The 18,502-nt window shown below is 33.3% G+C and overlaps 1 protein-coding gene across 2 annotated transcripts in view; it reads right to left on the bottom strand.

Moving 5' to 3' along the window:
* Nucleotides 1–18,502, bottom strand: part of CNBD1 (cyclic nucleotide binding domain containing 1) — a 550,745-nt gene that overhangs the window by 506,669 nt on the left and 25,574 nt on the right. For both annotated transcript variants that reach the window (XM_038000319.2, XM_038000318.2), the window contains exon 3: nt 5,168–5,281. In XM_038000319.2, the coding sequence (XP_037856247.2) occupies nt 5,168–5,281 (114 nt within the window). The remainder of the gene's footprint in view (nt 1–5,167; nt 5,282–18,502) is intronic.

Below are 18,502 nucleotides of genomic sequence, written 5' to 3'. Positions count from 1 at the left end.
TTCTTTTGCTAACAGGTTCTATGCCACTGGGCAGCCAATCTCAATCCTTCTTCAGGATTATTCTGGCTGAAAAAAATTCCTTTTTATCTCCAGTGTTAGAGGTGTTACAAGTTCAAAACTCCTGGTAACGATGTTCCCCGCCACACGGAGAAAGGTCACAATCACCAAGAGAGAACTGGGATAATCTACAAATATGAGCAGGGATGAGAAGTAGAGGTTTGACAAGCACTACACATCTTGTAACCCTTTTCTCTAAGGCTGGCTTTTCCCATCCTCCAGTAGGTTAGGTGAATCAATAGGCAACTTTTTAAAATGTTCCTCAAGGGAACTTATGTTCCTTTGAGTTCAATTTCTATTACAATTCAAAGTCTGGACTAATTCATGATCTAATCTAAAAACTGAAAGATGAATTCATGAAGATAAATTGTGCTTAAATAATTATTAGCAGGATTATTGCTTAAGGCTATCTCCCTTGAGAAGATCTGACTCATAAACTCTAGAGGAGCAAGGACCATATTCATCTTATTCTACACTAGCACAGTGCCTGCTATATAATAGCTACTTGGTAAATAATTGGATTAATTAATAAAAGAAAGAGTTGAATGTCAATATAGAAAAGGGTGGTTATACTGTCCAATTTAACAAAAATCGGAAGATTTCTTGATGCCAGAATGTTTCTCTTCTATGTATTTAAATCACAAACATCATGACTTTCTATCTTAAGCCAGGGTTCTCAGATTTTAAAAATATTTCTCATCATAGTACTGAGAATAAAGTTTGGAGAGTATAAATTTGAGTAAATGTTCAAAGGCAAACAGATTGAGCTGTAGTTTACATATTCTGGGTAAAAATCACTGCAATATTTATTTAGGAATTTTTCAAGTGTAGAAAGTTACAATTACATTTTAAAAATGTAAACTATTTACCAAATTCACTTTAACGGCACTGTTCTCAGGAAACGATCTAGCTTTACAATACTTCCAAGACTGTCATTAAAAAGTAAATGAAAATATCAAAACAGTAAAGTTATAATTTTTGTGAAAAAGAAAGTTCTAAAATAAGCATAGAATAGGTTGAAAGCAAAAGGACTCCCTAGCATTTTTTTTAAATTAGTACATTTATAATTATGTATTCTAAATATAAGATATAGATGTAAATCTGAGATTATGCTCCATCTTTCTGTAATGAGTAAAGATGGCTCAAAATGGCAATCACATTTTGTTGTTGTTATTGTTTAAAAAAGATGACCATTATGTTTATTGGGAACAGGTAAGTCAATTATTGTACAGTATCATCAAAAAGAATTATTGGCCCTGCGCGGTGGCTCATGCCTGTAATCCCAGCACTTTGAGAGGCCAAGGTGGGCGGATCACAAGGTCAAGAGATCCAGATGGTCCTGGCCAGCATGGTGAAATCTCATCTCTACTAAAAATACAAATTAGCTGGGCGTGGTGGTGGGAGCTGGTGGTGGGAGCCTGTAGTCCTGGGAGGCTGAGGCTGGAGAATTACTTGAACCTGGGAGGCAGAGGTTGCAGTGAGCTGAGATCTGGCCACTGCACTCCTGCCTGGGCAACAGTGCAAGACTCCCTCTCAAAAAAAAAAAAAAAAAAATAGAATTCTTAGGATGATAATCACAACATTGTTCATTTCATCTAGCCATTGGAATATGGAAATCATTTCATTTCACAGCCCCCTTTAAACACACTGGTACTTTATATAAGGTGAAGTTTCCATCTTTTTGTTGCTGTTGTTTAATCTATTTGAAAAATGGTCGATTTCTTGACAGATGGTATAATATACATAAAATATCACTGCCATCAATAGTGCATGATAATGAAAACGAGTACAATTTAAAAGTGTTTTCAATGCATAACTCTGAAGTAGGGGATCAATATTGTCTGTCCTCCTTTTCTGAGTAAAAACTGAGTGTGAGTTAACAGACTTCTTTCTTAAAAGTCATGTTTCTGCTATTGAGTGAAACAAACACACAAAACCAAGTCTTTTGGGTCAAAACTGAATGTTCTTTTTAAAACAACACAGCTTCCTCTCTATTTGATTTCCTACATATGTGAATATGCCAAAAATTTACCTTCTTATCAATCCATGAATAAAATAGCAGTACTTCCTCTTCTTATACTATTCTTCAAGTTTTGTTCAAATAGAATTGTTTCTCAATGTCTCAGCCAGGTCTTCTGCTTATTTTCATTTGTGTGCCTTGCTCCATATGGACTTAACGTTTCTATGTAGCATTTCTCCTAATCTCCTTGAACATGGCTGTCTTCCTTCAATATTTACTAAATGACCTGGCATCACCAGGTACCCACAGCCAGGCAGGTACCTTATTTGCTATTGTAGCTATCACATAATATTTGTGTTAAATGAATTATAGTGTTAAATATGACAATGATAATAGGTAAATATTGTTGATGAATAATTGTAATAGTATAAATGTTAACAGTGTAGGTATTTAGTGTCTGCTAACTTGCAAGTTTCCTCATCAGTTTTATTCCTTTAAAAGATTCTTGGATTTACCTAAGCTCAGTTTCCATCATCAGGGTATCTATAGATATATCACATTGAATAAGGGACCCATGTATACTAAGCTAAGAAGAAAATTCACAATTTTCTTAATATATTTTAGGAGATTCTATTTAATTCAACTTAAGTTGTGGTTTTGTTTCATTTTGTTTTGTTTTTGGGGGTTTTTTTTGTTTGTTTTTTTAATAGAGTCATGCTCTGTCTCCAGGCCGGAGTGTGGTGGTACGATCTTGGCTCACTGCAACCTCCTCCTCCCAGGTCCAAGCGATTCCCCTGCTTCAGCCTCCCAAGTAACTGGGATTACAGGTATGCGCCACTATGCCTGGCTAATTTTTTGTATTTTAGTAGAGGCAGGGTTTGACCATGTTGGCCAGGATGGTCTCGAACTCCCAACCTCAGGTGATCTGCCTACCTTGGCCTACCAAAGTGCTGGGATTACAAGTGTGAGCCACCATGTCCAGCCCCTTATTTTCTTCTGAGCCTCCACTTTCTCTCTTCTAATCTTATCCCATATGCTTCATAAAATGTCAACAATATTCCCCACTCTTCAGGTGGACATGCAATTCAAGATTGGCAAATTCAGCACAGTGACAATCCAGGGATATGATATAATTTAATTAGAGGTTTCAATGAATCTCCTGCTGGGCCTGTTTCAGAACACCTCTGTTCTCACCTGAATAATAAAATAAATCAATGTGGTCTTCCTAGACCTATTACATGATATGTGAAGATGAAACCAACCCAGCAAAGAGGAGGCAGAGATACAGAGAAAACTGAGTCCCAATGTCATCATTTAATGGTGAAGTTAGCTCTACAGCAAAACATTTCTAAAGTGTGATTCTTAAAATTCCCCTAGATACTTAAGCTAATTTTATTGGCTTTTCAGACACTTAAACAAATCTTAATTAGTATACTGTATCTTCCTAGTTCTTGTGTATTTGGCAGTCCACTCTTTATTTTCACATTTAAACCACAGTTTTACTGTTAAAACACATTTGGGGTCTGTCTCTTTTCTTAAAAATATAAAGATGGTATTTCATTACCAAGTATGTTGACAGCCACTGGGTGCCTCCCTGTAGTCCTCTCAAAGTTTAATGTTTTAACTAAAGAAGCAGACCACTGCTGGTAGATTAATGAATAAATATGGGGCAAGATGAACATATCAGCTATCTATAAAGGCTCTTGGTCCCTTATTCTATAGACAGAGCTACATTTACAGGTCTCTTTCTAATCAACAAGATTAGAATAGAAATTGAGTATACTTGGAATCAAAAAGTACAAAATATTTTTATTAGATATTTCTAGAGTGATGTTAATTTGATAAATCACAGTATAAGCATTGTATGATCATTCCAGGCAGGCTTACTATCTGGGGATGTAGTTTGATCTACATGACAGATACAGTGTTGGAAAAAGTTGTATTTGAATTTCTGTTTTTATAAGATTTTATTAATTTAACAGAATTGTTCTTGAAAAGGCAGAGCAACTCCATCTCCTAGAGATTTTTCCCAGTCAACTAATATGATATGTTTCACATAATACTGCCCTATGGCTATAAAGAAAAGAAAGGTATGGGATAATGAAATAGATCTATGTCTCTCATGCTGATATCTTCCAACCCCTGGAAACATATTTGTTACAATAATTTTGTTTGAATTTTTACATTTGTATTGTTGATATAAATAAATGAAAACATATTCTTGATCAACTCCCTTACACAGCCAGTAAGTAGTTTGCCCATGGGGCAACACACATCTACTACTCACAATTATGGGTCAGTCCCTCTGTTAAATATCAGAAATAAAAATACTGACTAGTAAACACACAAGCAAAATACAGTCTTACAGATATAGTAATACAAGTTATTAGGGAGTATGGCAGTGGGGTAGCCAAGGATGTGAAGAGGTCAACTCTACTTGAATAGTATGGGGTAGGAAGTTTCCACATCCACTGTAAGATTCTTAAGGAACAACAAAGAGAAGTGAGAATGCCTTTCTAGGTACTGCACTGATATAAGAACCTTACAGTTCCACTGGGCCCAGGGACAATTTGAGAGGAGCTGCATCACAATGTGATCTGGCAATCCATCTTCATCCTTTACTGAGAGGGCAGTTACACCTTCTGCAACACCCTTTAGTAATCTCATTCTTTGACTTTAAAAATACATAAAGCACATCTAAATACAGGTCCACCTAGAAGCAGGAACCAAGTAAAAAAGGCTTCACAAATGCCTTTTAGTGCCCCATGACTTTGTCATTTATACCTTGATACACGACACACCTCCGAATATCCTCCACCCACAAACACTCTAATCCTTTCCATTGGGAAGTTTCTCATGAAACTTTGTAGAATATTTTAATCCCTTTCATAAAAACTGCTATTCATTAGTAAAAGGTAACAATTCTTTGACAAAAAGTTTAAATAAATATGATCCTTAGCAGTGGACACATATTTTTGCTGAACAAAAAATGAATTTACCCTTACAAACTAATTTCTGTTTCCTTGGCTGCTCCCTAGTGTAGAGGGCTGGAAACTGGTCAAATATTTTCAGTATTGAGTTCCACTTATGTGAGCACAAGCACACTCATACACACTCATCAACCTTGCTTTCAAAAGAAGGTATCATTACCTTTGTTCCTCCTGTTTGAAAAGTTTAGGAAGTCTGGTTTTTCGGTGCAGGAATACTTTAGGATATTGCTTCATAAATGTATTGTGAGGTGATAAGGTATTGCTTATACTCCGGCTTAAAAAGAAGACAGAAATTAAATTGTAAGTGTCGTAGGATAACAGCTTCCAAGAGAAAGATTTTTAACTCAATATATACACATCAATTCTATACTGAATATTTAGTCTAAGAAGTAACTAACAAAAATATAAAATATCAATATTTTGTGCTTTAAAAATATCCAAATCTCAGTAAGAAACATTTTAAGAAATACAAAATGTATGATAATATATGATAATATCAATGTCAAAAATTTAATTTTTGAAGTTATCTTTTTAAAACTCATATTTCTATAATTGATTAAAGTTTTATATAATGTACTACAGAATTAAAATCCCCCTAAAATTATTTAAAATAGTTTACATCTACATTACTAGAGAGAATATTTATCTGAATCTTTGCCATCTTGTATTAAAATCTCATGCAGTATTTTTTAGGTCTAGAGTAAAGATGTGTTACAACAAAAGATCAGCATTTTCCAAATTCAGATCACAGAAATTACCTCAGATGCTTTTTGTAAGTAAAAATTTCTGATTCATTTATTGATAATCATAAACTCCAACAGTAGAGCCCTGGGTGGGTTTCTCTTTTTTAAATATATTCCTCAGGATGACTCTTATATGCAGCTACAGCTTCATCTATGGCAAATACCAAAAATGCCAATAAGCAAGATCCAGAGAATAGCAAATTGTCATTAAATGTTAGGTAATGATATTTGTTTCTGGAAAATCCACCACATTCAATTTTAAATTGACAACACCATGAAAAATTTGTCAATTTTTAAAAAAAATGCTAAACATTCATCTTGAGGGCTTATTTCAATAAGTATAAAAAATTATCGTACTTCAAATTTAACACTGACAAACATCTTAGCCAATAGTTGCCACATGACAATGAACACAAAAATCCTCAAGAGAAGGCTTTTTTAAAAAGTCTTTTTCATTTTTATTGTAAATAATAACAACACATTCTAAAATATTTATAACAGCTTTTTCTTCTCTTGGATGATGTTCCTAAAACACCATATTGATGCTTTACACAAGATAAATTCTACATACTTTAAAAATCTTATTTAATGTAACTTAATTGATTCAAATAACACAATATGATGTGATTTTCTATATTAGCCATTTTTATTCATTTTCTCACAGTGTAGAGATACATTCACCAAGCATCAAATCTTTCTAAAATCTGACCACTGATTTATTGGAGGCTTCCTAGAAAAAAATTTTTTTTTGTTTGGAACTCACATTCTACAATCATCTATTTTACACATCTACCTGTTTTTCACTGGATACTTGTTATATTTGAATCATTGTACTAAGATCTTTTACATTGTTTTGTGTTATTGCACATTTATATAACCTGACAATGTTTTATTTGAGTTACTTTATTGACCCTTCTGCACAAAAAGAAACTGCAACTTTAATAGTTTGCCTAATTCATATAACTAAGAAGTGGAGGATACAGGGTACAAATGAAAACTAAATTGACTCCAAAACCCATTATTTTAACTGCTGGGATATTCTACCCCCCAATTAATAAAACATATTAGTTCTTGCTATGTGCCAGGCACTCTTCTAAGTAATGTATATGTATCTTACTTGACTGTATTAACTAGATACTCCTATCCATTTTGTTCCCGAAAAGATGCTGAGGTTCAAAGAGTACAAAAGTGTAGACATATGCAGCCTATACTACAAAACTTGGAATCCTATTCCAATCTGTGATCTGGTTAGATCATCTTTGGAGTGGCTAAAAAATTTATTCCCAAATACTAAGACTTTTACCCAAGTCATTTTTTATGTGTATAACCTTAGTTATACTTACATACTTTATGTATATAACCTTAGTTAGCTGCCTCCTTCACCTAATTCTTGAGAATTTCCAAGATGTGGTTGGTAATGTACACGGATTCAGTGTCTAGGATCTGGGTCTCCAAAAGTAGTATGTCCAAAAAGTGAAATACGTGGAAGGTTGAAATGGAAGAGTCAAACGCTAGAGCTGGAGATGACATGATTTTCAGATTGAGCCTCTAAATGACCTGTAATGCTATAATGTATATTCTATGTTCCAAAAATGTAATGTAGAACATATTCCTACTTCTGAATCTCTTGTTGAAACAACAACATATGTCTGTGTGTTCAGTAGAAAAGTATTATTGTCTAAAACCATGTGAAATCTGTAAATAAATGTATCTAAATATGGAATATAGAAGTAGCTGAGGGGAAACATGAAATAATTAGCATGCCAGAGACAAAGAAATGTTTAGAATTATGGTAGAGTTGAAGAGTAGATCATGGACCTAAATACCTATCTCACCCTTCAATTATGTCCTGAAGATGTTATACTACCCATGGACAAAGAAGTTGCCACTTCATTGAAGCTTACCTGCAATGAACTCATCTATAAGAAAATAACTCCAACTTCCTCAAGCAGATGAAAGGGAAATATATTCAAAATATATAGGTTTACACAGCAGAACTCTAGAGCACTCTCAGGATTCTCTATATACAGGGATTACAAAATTAAATGCTTATCGTATCCAAGCAAGTATCATAAGGTGGGAACTGTGGTAAGCTGAAAAGACCACGTCCACATGGAGGGACCTGTGACCTCGCCCTTAAGACCATTTTTATCATGTATTAATAGAAGTTCAATGTGTTCAGATCCTGTAGTTTTCTACAGAAGTCAGAAATCTGTACTCTCATGTAAAAATGTCTTATTTTTAAATGTTAATAACTGCTATGGATTGTATGGTTCCCCCTCTCCCAAAAAGGCGTATGTTAAAGCTCTAACACCCAGTGTGACTATATTTGAAGATAAATGCAGTCTCCCTAACTACAAGGGAGGCTGGTAAATGTAGTCTAGCCCTGTGCCGAAAAAGAAGATAAAGTTTGGAGGAGCATACGGAAGCCTTTAAAGTAGATATAAAATCACTGACTATATTAGATTTGGATGTATTATTATTTAGAAATGTGTTTGTCATTTTACATATAAGGAAATGATGCATATAAAGTTTAAATTACCTGCCTATGCTTATATAAACTAGCAAAATGAGTGAACACATTCCAATCGTCTTGCTCTAAGATTAAGGGTCTTCCATTTCTCATCATAGGCACAATCTAGTAGAGAAGGAAGGAAGGAACATGTCGTACTGTCAGGGAATACTACCGAGGGCTTTAAGTGATCACCCTTCCCCTGTTCTAGGCTAATCTACTTGGTGTTCTCATGGTTGAGTTCTACCCAGTGGAATATAAAAGAGAAGGCAGAAGGATGTGCCAAAAAAGATTCTTCCACAGAAGATTCTCAAGGTCCTTTTCCCTTCCAGCTTGATGCAGAGGAACAAGGTGGCCTTGGAAGCCACACAATAAAGACTGAAGAGCAAATGTTCGGTAGAGGCCTGAGTTTCTAAACTAAAAGAACAAACTGTCAATGAAAAGCACCCCTTTATAGCATTATGTGGGAAAGAAATAAAATTATATTGTGTAAAGCTACTGAGATTTAGTGTTTATCTATAGCAGCCAGAAATACCCTAATGCAATATTTCTTCTGCATCTCATTCAGTTTTGCTCACATGTCTGAAAACATAATAAGCTTTTAATAAGATGCTTATTGATTAATGTTATTTATGTGTTTGCCCTAAGGCAATTCACATTTTTCATTTTACGTTAACTAAAGCAAGTCATAAAAGTTGAATATATTCAATCACTTATAGATTGTTTCCTCCTGAATTTGTCTTACAACTATCATAGCACCTACACACATATTTGATGAAAATTAAAAGAAATATAAGTGATATCCTGATAAAGGAGGCAGGTACATTTGATAAGAATTAAGCTGATTCTATATTTTATATATACAATATGTATATTGCATATATAAACACATTTTCGTAATGCATGTCATTCTTTTATTACAATATGAGTTGAAAAATAAACATTCCTTAAAAATGTCAGTGTATTTAACATTAGGCCACTACAAAGTTTCACACTATTCAGTGTCTTCTGTTCTTATTTAAAATTTTTTTGGAAATGTGAGTTTCTAGCCTTATTCATGGACAAAGCTCATTAGCCAATGACTTTATGCCTTCAAAATTATAATTTTTCAAAGAAGTTCCAAATGCTATTGCAATTAAACATTAAGATTAATCTCAAACTTTTCATTTTCATAAAGTACTGAAGGAAAACTTAAAGATCTGTTTGACAAAATTAACTGCAAGATTGAATGTAAACCTCTTAGAGAGATATTGATCAGTCATAAAAATTTACTTCCCCTGAAATAACTAACTCAAGTTCTCCCTATTTTGAGAATCAATATACGATTTGCACATAAAACTGAAGTCCTGTAACCTTATATGAAGTATTTAAACCTTTCATTTATTTTTTTATCTTTAGAAAAGGACTTCCTATCTTTAGGATTGTTATAGTAGCTAGAAATAATAAAAGTAAAACTTCAGACCCACTGTTAATAGTATATTAGGCATGTAAAAATGTTAACTGTTAATGTAAATCCAGGTACAGAATGTACAGCATTTAGATATCAGACAGTTTTTAAATTTTTATTAAAATCACAGGGCTAGAAGCCTCACTTTTAATGGAAAAAAGGACAAGAATGTGAGTCACCATTAAATCTTCCTGTAGCAGTACATATAAATGCAGTGCCTGTCATGTTAAATGCTATTAAGACTAGAAAAATCTAGTTATGAGAAAGATTTGTTAAAAAGTACCTAGACACAGACTCAGGAAAAACGTTGATCATTAGAACAGAACTATTAAAAAGGAAATATCTGGCACTCATATACTGGTAGGGTAGAACCTATCTTATACCTTAGAAGAACACACCTTCTAACACACCTTAGAACATACCTTATATGCACACATGCCAAAATGCAAAAAAAGAAAAACAATCTTCAAGCTTTTTGCAGCATGGCAGTCTTGATTCTCTAAAGAGCCCTGTTGTTGCACATATCCTGCATAACAAATTTCTGGTACATTGCTGGTCTTATGAAAGGTGACCTAGGTCTCCAAGGCCCACCACATTGCACGAAAAGAAGGGGGAAAGTGAGTGGATACTTGAGATGTGAGCAATGGGCAGAGAGGAGGGGTACGGTGTTCTAAAGGCAGTCATTGATACAAAGGAGCATGGGTGGGAGGAATTGAGCCATGACCGAGGAACAAGGAGGGGAGCCCAGCCATCTTTGTGGAAGGACTCTTGAAGGAGAATGGAGTAGCTTAGCTTGATGGTGCACACTGAGTCTAGGAAGAGATAGATATAAATTTTCTGTTGAAGAATTTTTCATAATTTAGGCCACATGTTACTACTACATGTTAATAAGCAAATCTTTCACAGAAAGATCACCTGGAAAGATAAGCTGCCATAAGTGCAAGCCAGCAGCAACAACATCAGATTTATATCCCTAAGCCTATAAATTACCCTATGTTAGATATAAAATATAAAAGAGTTATATATAAGATCTTTATGAAAATAAAGGAGGGAATCACAATGATGATTAAAAACAAGAGACTATCAGGAATAGCCAATCAAACTTGAAGAACTAAGTGGAAAATCTCAAATTGAAAATTACATATATTTTTAGTATCTTTAAATTTTATTTTTACTGTATATTTTAAGTGTACAATATGATGTTATAGAATACACACAGAAAATAAAAAAATTTCTATAGGGAAGCAAATTAACATATCCATCATTTCATATAGTTACCCATTTTTATTGTGTCTGGCAAGAACAGCTCAAATCTACTCATTTAGTTTGAATCCCAAATACAGTGCAATGTTATTGCCTATAGTCCTCATATTGTGTATTAGATCTCTTCACTTGTTCATCCTACATATATTCTACTTTGTGTCCTCTGATCTACATCTCCTCATTTCCTCCCTTCACCCTTGCCCCTAGTAACCACTGTTCTCTATCTCTGTATTTGCAATTTTTTTAATTTCACATAGAAGTGAGATCAAGAAGTATTTTACTTTCTGTGTCTGGCTTATTTAACTTAACATAAGGGCCTCTGGGTTCATCTATGTTGTGGCAAATGGCAAGATCTCATTCTTCCTTAGGGCTGAATAGTATTCCATTGGGTATATAAACCAGATTTTTTATTTTTATTTTTCACTTTTATTTTAGGTTCAGGGGTACACGTGCAGGTTTGTTACATAAGTAAATTGCATTGCCTTTTTATTCTTCTAACAGTGTCTTCAGTAGAGGAGAAGATTTGAATTTTAAGGAAGTTCAGCTTAATCATTTTATTTTTCATCAGTCATGCTTTTGGTGTAATACCTAAGAAGTCATCACCAAACCCAACGTTACCTAGATTTTTTGTTATCTTATATGGTTTTATACTTTTGCATTTTAAATTTAGGTCTATGATCCATTTTGAGTTAATTTTGTGAATAATGTAAGGTCTCTGTCTAGACACATAATTTTTTTTTTTTGATATGGATATCCAGTTGTTTTAGTATCATTTATTGAAAATCCATACTTTCTCCATTGAATTGGCTTGCTCCTTTGTTAAAGATCAGTTGACATATTTGTGTGGGTCTACTCATGACCTCTGTATTCTGTTTAATTGATCCATTTGTCTGTTTTGCTAATACCACATTGTCTTGATTGCTGTAGCTTTATAGTAAGTCTTGAATTTGTGTATTCATTTCTTTTTAAATTAGTAATTCAAAGAGTAGACATGCAACGGAAAAATCTCTTGTAAAATTGAAAACAACATAAGTTACTTTGAATTTTATTTTGACCACTATTCTGACCATCACTTAACACTGAACTTTTTCATCACCCTCAGAGAAAACCCATATTAAATCAGTGAATATTATTTTAGCCTTTTTTGTGTCTTTATATACATTTCAGTGAACCAGTAGATATTTAATTTATAGATTTATGTTTAAGTGTGTGGTCTTTGTATATAAAAGATACATCATATTGTATTTGAATACAATATGTGGTATACACAGTGGTATATCCATACAATAAATACTATTCAACAATAAAAGGAATGAGCTATCAAGCCAAATACACACACATACACACACACAATATATATGTAGATCCATATAATAAATTCATGAAATAAAAATTAAGCATGAAACACAAATATATGTAGATTAGTATATCCATACAATAAATATTATTCAGCATTAAAAGGAATGAGCTATCAAGCCAAATACACACACGCGCACACACACACAGAGAAAAAAACTTAAATACATATTGTTTAGTGAAGGAAGCTGCTGTGGTTTAAATGTGCCACCCAAAATTCACACTTTTGAAACTTAATCCCCAGTGCCACAGTGTTGTAAGGTGGGGCTTAATAAAGGTGATTGAGTCATGAGGGTATGACTCATGAATTAATGCCATTATCACATTAGCAGGTTAATTATCATGAGAGTTGATACAAAGCAAGTCTAGTCCTTGGTGTCTTTCTCTATCTTTTCTATCTTTCAAAAGCTTGCTTTCGCCTTCCACCCTTATACCATAAGATGACCCTTGCCAGATGCCAGTCTCACACCCTTTGACTTCCCAGCCCCCAGAGGTGTGAGAAATAAATTTATTTTCTTTATAAATTATCCAATCTCTGATATTCTTTTACAGCAACAGAAAACAGACTAAGACAGAAGGCAATCTGAAAATAATATATACAGTATTATTCCAACTATATGACATTCTAAAAAAGGCAAAATTATGGAGACAGAGGAAAAAATCAGTGGTTGTCAGGGTCAAGTTGAGGGTAGGGAGAAGGGAGGGAGAAGAGATGGAGCAGAAGATTTTTAGAGTAGTAAAACTATTCTGTAATGTTGAACACACATCATTACATGGAATGGTTGACCCACGTCATTATATACTTGTCAAAAGCCCTACAATGTTCAACACAAGCAGTAATCCCTAATGTAAATGGGTTTTAGTTAATAGTAATATATCAACACTGGCTAAAAATTGCAACACACACACCATGCTTCTGCAAGATATTGATAATATGGGAAACTAGGAAGGAGGGGTCAAGGTATATGTGGAAGTTATACTTTCTACTCAAATTTTCTGTAAAGCCAAAAGTATTCAAAAATTAATCTATTAAAACATATGAATAAAATAGATTTAACTTGTTGTAGTACATAATGTGGAATTAAGATGAGAAGAGATTTGAGAATGTAATTCCACTTCGAAGTTTGGTAGTCCTGGATTCAGGTAATAAAAGCTAGAGTGGAGCAGTAGATTAAAAATGAGTGATAAACAGTAGAGATACAATGGAACAGTAGAATCTAATTATAACACATGGAGAAATAGAGAAAAGGAAACAAAACACGCCTGCAAGATTTTCATGCTTTAATTACTGGGTAAATGCAGACCTTCCACAAGTATTTTTTGAATGTCAACTATGTATCATGCACTGAAATAAGCAATAAAAATTCTCAGGTGCACCAAACAAATAGTGTTGCTTTTTTTTCCCAGGAGTTTACAGTCTAACTGTAGTGATATGTATAGAAATAGAGAAAGAAAGCGAGTTTTCAGGAAAGAATGAGTTTGTTTCTGAAATCAAGATCTAGGGAAATCTGAAGGTTAATGAAATCTTAGCAATTATCTATAGCAACTCCTCTAATTTGAGAAAGTTTAAGATAATATCGTCTAGACCAGTGTTCCTTAAGAGGAAGGGAGGATGGGAGAAAGAGAACTATTGACATTTTGGTTGGGAAAATGTGCAAGATTTTACTGCACATTACTAAAGGTTTAAAATCCCTACTTCCTTTGAGTCATGGTAATAACTATAAATATGTGTACATTTCAAATGCCCCCTAGTGAAGGTACCGCCCTAGGTAGAAAACCTTGCCTAAACAATTGGCTATAAGAGTGTACATGTTAGGTAAAATATTATTAATAGGCATGCCTTGAATTAACAACCTATTGAATAAATGTTAACAACCTATTGAATAAATGTAAGATCCCACCAATCTCTACCCACATTTTCAGCCATCCCAAAAGACAGGGCTGTTCTGGATTGACAGTGCCAGCTAGTGGTCATCAGAAGAAACCTCAAAATAAAAAATGGCTTCATTCCAGACAAAGCAATGTTTAATGGCTCAAAGCTCAGATCACTTCTTTTATGTGTACGTAAACCATCTTTTTAAAGCTCTCCTCCCTTTCCTTTCTCTTTCGAACTTCATATCCATAAAAATAAAAGTCCCCTATTTCTTCATTTCTTTATTTTTTAAGACAAAAATACATGTCTAATTATGTCTGGAAAGCCAACAGAATTATCAAAACATTCTTCATTAAGAAAAAGAAAGGTTCTCACCAACATCCTGTGAGTGAAAAAAGAGAAGAAAGAGGAAAGTAAGATATTTTGAAACAAAAATTAATAATGAATATACTCTAAAGGCCTTATGGTTTTCCAGGAACCTCCTTAAAATTATCATAATTATCTGTATCAAACTCTTAATACTTTTCTAATTAAAGGTACTGAAACAGTGAGAAAGAAACAATTACTCAATTTTTAAATTTTTCATTAATTACTATAAATTTTAAAATGTTATTTTCCTCTTTATTATAAAAGCATAACATTTCGATATATTTTGAGCAAATTAGGGAAAATTGGGTACTCTATGACTTTGTCGGTTAGCTTTTTTGTTTTAAAGAACAATGATTAACAATCATATTTAGGTTAAAGAGTTTTCACTAGAGGATTGAGTTGACTTCCTGTTCTACAATTCTGTGATTCTATAATATTGTGTCTTTGGAAAATTCTGAATGCTTGACAGTTAATTTATAAATGAACTTCGGACTAAAAGCTGTTCACAGGTGATAGTTTTTATAAGTATTCAAGTATTGATGGGTTATAGTTTTTATAAGTATTCAACCTTTTTTATAATAAAAACTCTCAATAGAAGGAATGTACATAAACACAATAAAGGCCATATATGATAAACCAACAGCTAACACTATACTCAAAGGTGAAAAGTTGAAATCTTTTCATCTAAGATCAAGAACAAGACAAGTATGCCCACTTTCACTACTTCTTTTCAACATAGTATTGAAAGTCGTAGCCAGAGCAATTAGGCAAAAGAAAGAAAAAAAAAAATATACAGCCCAATGGGGAAGGAAGCAGGGAAACTGTCTCCAGTTGCAGACAAAATGGATCTTATAAGTATGAAAGCCTAGAGACTCCACCAAAAGCTATTAGAATAAATAAATATAGTAAAGTTGCAGGATATACAAAATCAATGTACAAAACTTAGTCATGCTTCTATACACAAACCACCCAAAAAAAAATCCTAGAAAAATAATTCTATTTACGATAGCAACAACAAAATAGACTACTTAGTGTGAATTTAACCAAAAAAGTTTAAAGATCTGCATACTGAAACACTAATGAAAGAAATTGAAAACACAAATAGAAGGATATTCATGTTCACTGATTAGAATAATTAATATGGTTAAAATGTCTATCCTACCAAAAGTGATGTACAGATTCAAGGCAAACTGTATCACAATTCCAATGTCATCTTCACAAAAATAGAAAAAACAATTCTAAAATTTGTATGGAACCACTAAAGATCCCAAATAACCAAAAAGTCTCGAGCAAAAAGAGCAAAGCCAAAGGCATCTCACTCCCTGAATTCAAAATATACTATAAAGCTAGTATAATCAAAAGAGTATGGTGCTGGCATAAAAACAGACATATTGATCAACTGGACAGGATAGAAAACCCAGAAATAAACACACACAGTTATAATAAATTGATTATTGACAAAATTGTCAAGAACACACAATGGAAAAAGGACAGTCTCTCTAATAAGTGGTGCTTTAAAACACTGGATATCCACAGCAGAGAATGAAATTAGACCCTTACCTCTCACCATATACAAAAATAAACTCAAAACGGATTAAATACAAAAGATCTAAAACTTAAACATAGAACTGCTAGGATAAAACATAGGGGAAAATCTCCATGACATTGGTCTGAGCAAAGATTTATTGAGTATGATCTGAAAGCATAGGCAACAAAAGCAAAAACAATCAAATGAGATTACATCAAACTAAAAGCTTCTGCACAACCAAAGAAACAATCAACAAAGTGAAGAAACAACCTACAGAATGGGAAAAAAATTTGCAAACTATATATCTAATAAGGAATTGATATCCAAATATACAAGGAACTCAAACCACTCAGTAGCAAGGGAAAAAAATGATTAAAAATGGACAGAGTTTTTGAACACATACTTTGCCAAAGAAGACATATGTATAGCCAATGTGTTCATGAAAAAAATAACAAATGCTCAATAGCAGTAATCAATGGGGAAATGAAAACTAAAGCCACAGTGAGATATTACCTCATATCTGTTAGAATTACTGCTATCAAAAAGAAAAGTAAGTGCTGATGAGGACCTGAACTAAAAAGAACCCTCATACAGGTACACTGTTAGTGGGAATGTAAACTAGTACAGCCATTATGGAAAACAGTATGGCATTTCCTCAGAAAGACTAAAAATAGAATTAACATATGATGCAGGAACCTCACTTCTGGGTATCTATCCAAAGAAACTGAAATCAGTATGTTGAAGAGATATCTACATTCCCATGTTTATTGCAGCACTTTTCACAAGAGCCAAAATGTGAAATCAACCTAAATGTCCATCAATGAATAAATGGCTTTAAAAAAATGTAGTACTTATGCACAGTGGAATACTGTTCAGTCTTAAAAAGAAGGAAATTCTTCTGCAACAGCATGAATAACATCAAAGACATTATGCTAAGTAAGATAAAGCAGGCACCAAAAGACATACACCATATGATCTCACATAGAGGTGGAATCTGAAAACATGAAAGTCATGGAAGCAGAGAGTAGAATGGTAGTTACTAGGAACTAGGTTGCTGGGGAGGAATGTGGAGATGTTGATGAAAGGGTATAAAGATTCAATTAGACAGAAGTAAAAGGTTTTTAAGATGTATTGCACAACAGGGTGACTACAGTTAATAATAATATATTGTTTATATAATAGCCAGGAGAGCAAATTTCAAATGTCTCATCACAAAAAAGTAAGAGAAGTGATGGATATGTTAATCATCTTGATTTAATTATTTCACGTTGTGTACATATACAAAAACATTTTACCACAGATATGCATATAATTAAGATTTCTTGATTAAAAGTAATATTTAAAAAGAATCCGCTCTCCAGACAATACTAAAAAGAAAAACTGTAAGTCTGAATCTATCCTAACGTATTTATAATCAACACAGAAAAGTCTTGTACATTTTTTTTAATCATCAGAAGATATTTATTTCTATTGCACACCAAAATAAAATCCAGTGCAAAACATTGAACTCTATGCCAAATGTCAAGGAATAGGAAGCACTGAAATAAATAAAACAAATCTGCCTTCATGGAGCTTGTAGTCTACTAGGATGAAAAATTTTGCACTCAAAAATTTAAAAATCCAAAGTGACATCATCCTCCCTTTGTTATTAATTTTTTATTTTATCTTCAATAAAAAAATCCTAGGATAATATACCAACCTACTGCCTTTATTCTAATAGAAGAAACTTTTTTAGAATCAAAACTAATGCCTTTTGTGAGTTTCATGTACAAAAATGTAAAACCTTGAATTATTTAATTCTCAGCCTTCCTATTTTTATTATAGGGGAAAGGTGTAATTTATTGGTCATTTTTCATCTATAATACATAAAGAACTAATAATATGGAGAAATACATTTTTCCTAAATTGCTTCTCAATTTGTTGAAATCACTTGAATTCTGAAGTTTTTAAATAATTCCTGTGAATGTATTTCTGGTAAACTGTCTAAAGAAATGTCAAGGGAGAAAAAGGACCGGACTTCCAAGCTTTTATTAATTTGTTGTAATTTTATTCTCACCCCAAGTAAATATTCATCTTCACATCTGATTTTATATTTGTAACTATATATTGTATTTCTAACAGAATGATGCAAAACCTATATGCGCATACCTTAAAACCTGTTCCCCCAGGGCCCCTAGTGTGTACCAGTGCTCCAAAAGAACACTTCCAACAATTTCAGGATTTGGTTTCTAACAGAAGACACATTAAACATAAGACTTACTACAGGGAGTCAGGCAGTACAGCCAGACTGGACCTGAATGAGATAATTGTCTCATGAGAGGACACTGCCCAAGAGGAATGATTCAATCCAGGAAGAGGAAGGCTGATCACATTTATTTAGAGGGGATACTTTGACAGAACTAGT

This window comes from Chlorocebus sabaeus, chromosome 8 (assembly GCF_047675955.1).
Source record: "Chlorocebus sabaeus isolate Y175 chromosome 8, mChlSab1.0.hap1, whole genome shotgun sequence".
Taxonomy (NCBI): domain Eukaryota; kingdom Metazoa; phylum Chordata; class Mammalia; order Primates; family Cercopithecidae; genus Chlorocebus; species Chlorocebus sabaeus.
Note: the sequence above shows the minus strand (reverse complement) of the source record. Positions and strands in the feature narration are given on the sequence as shown.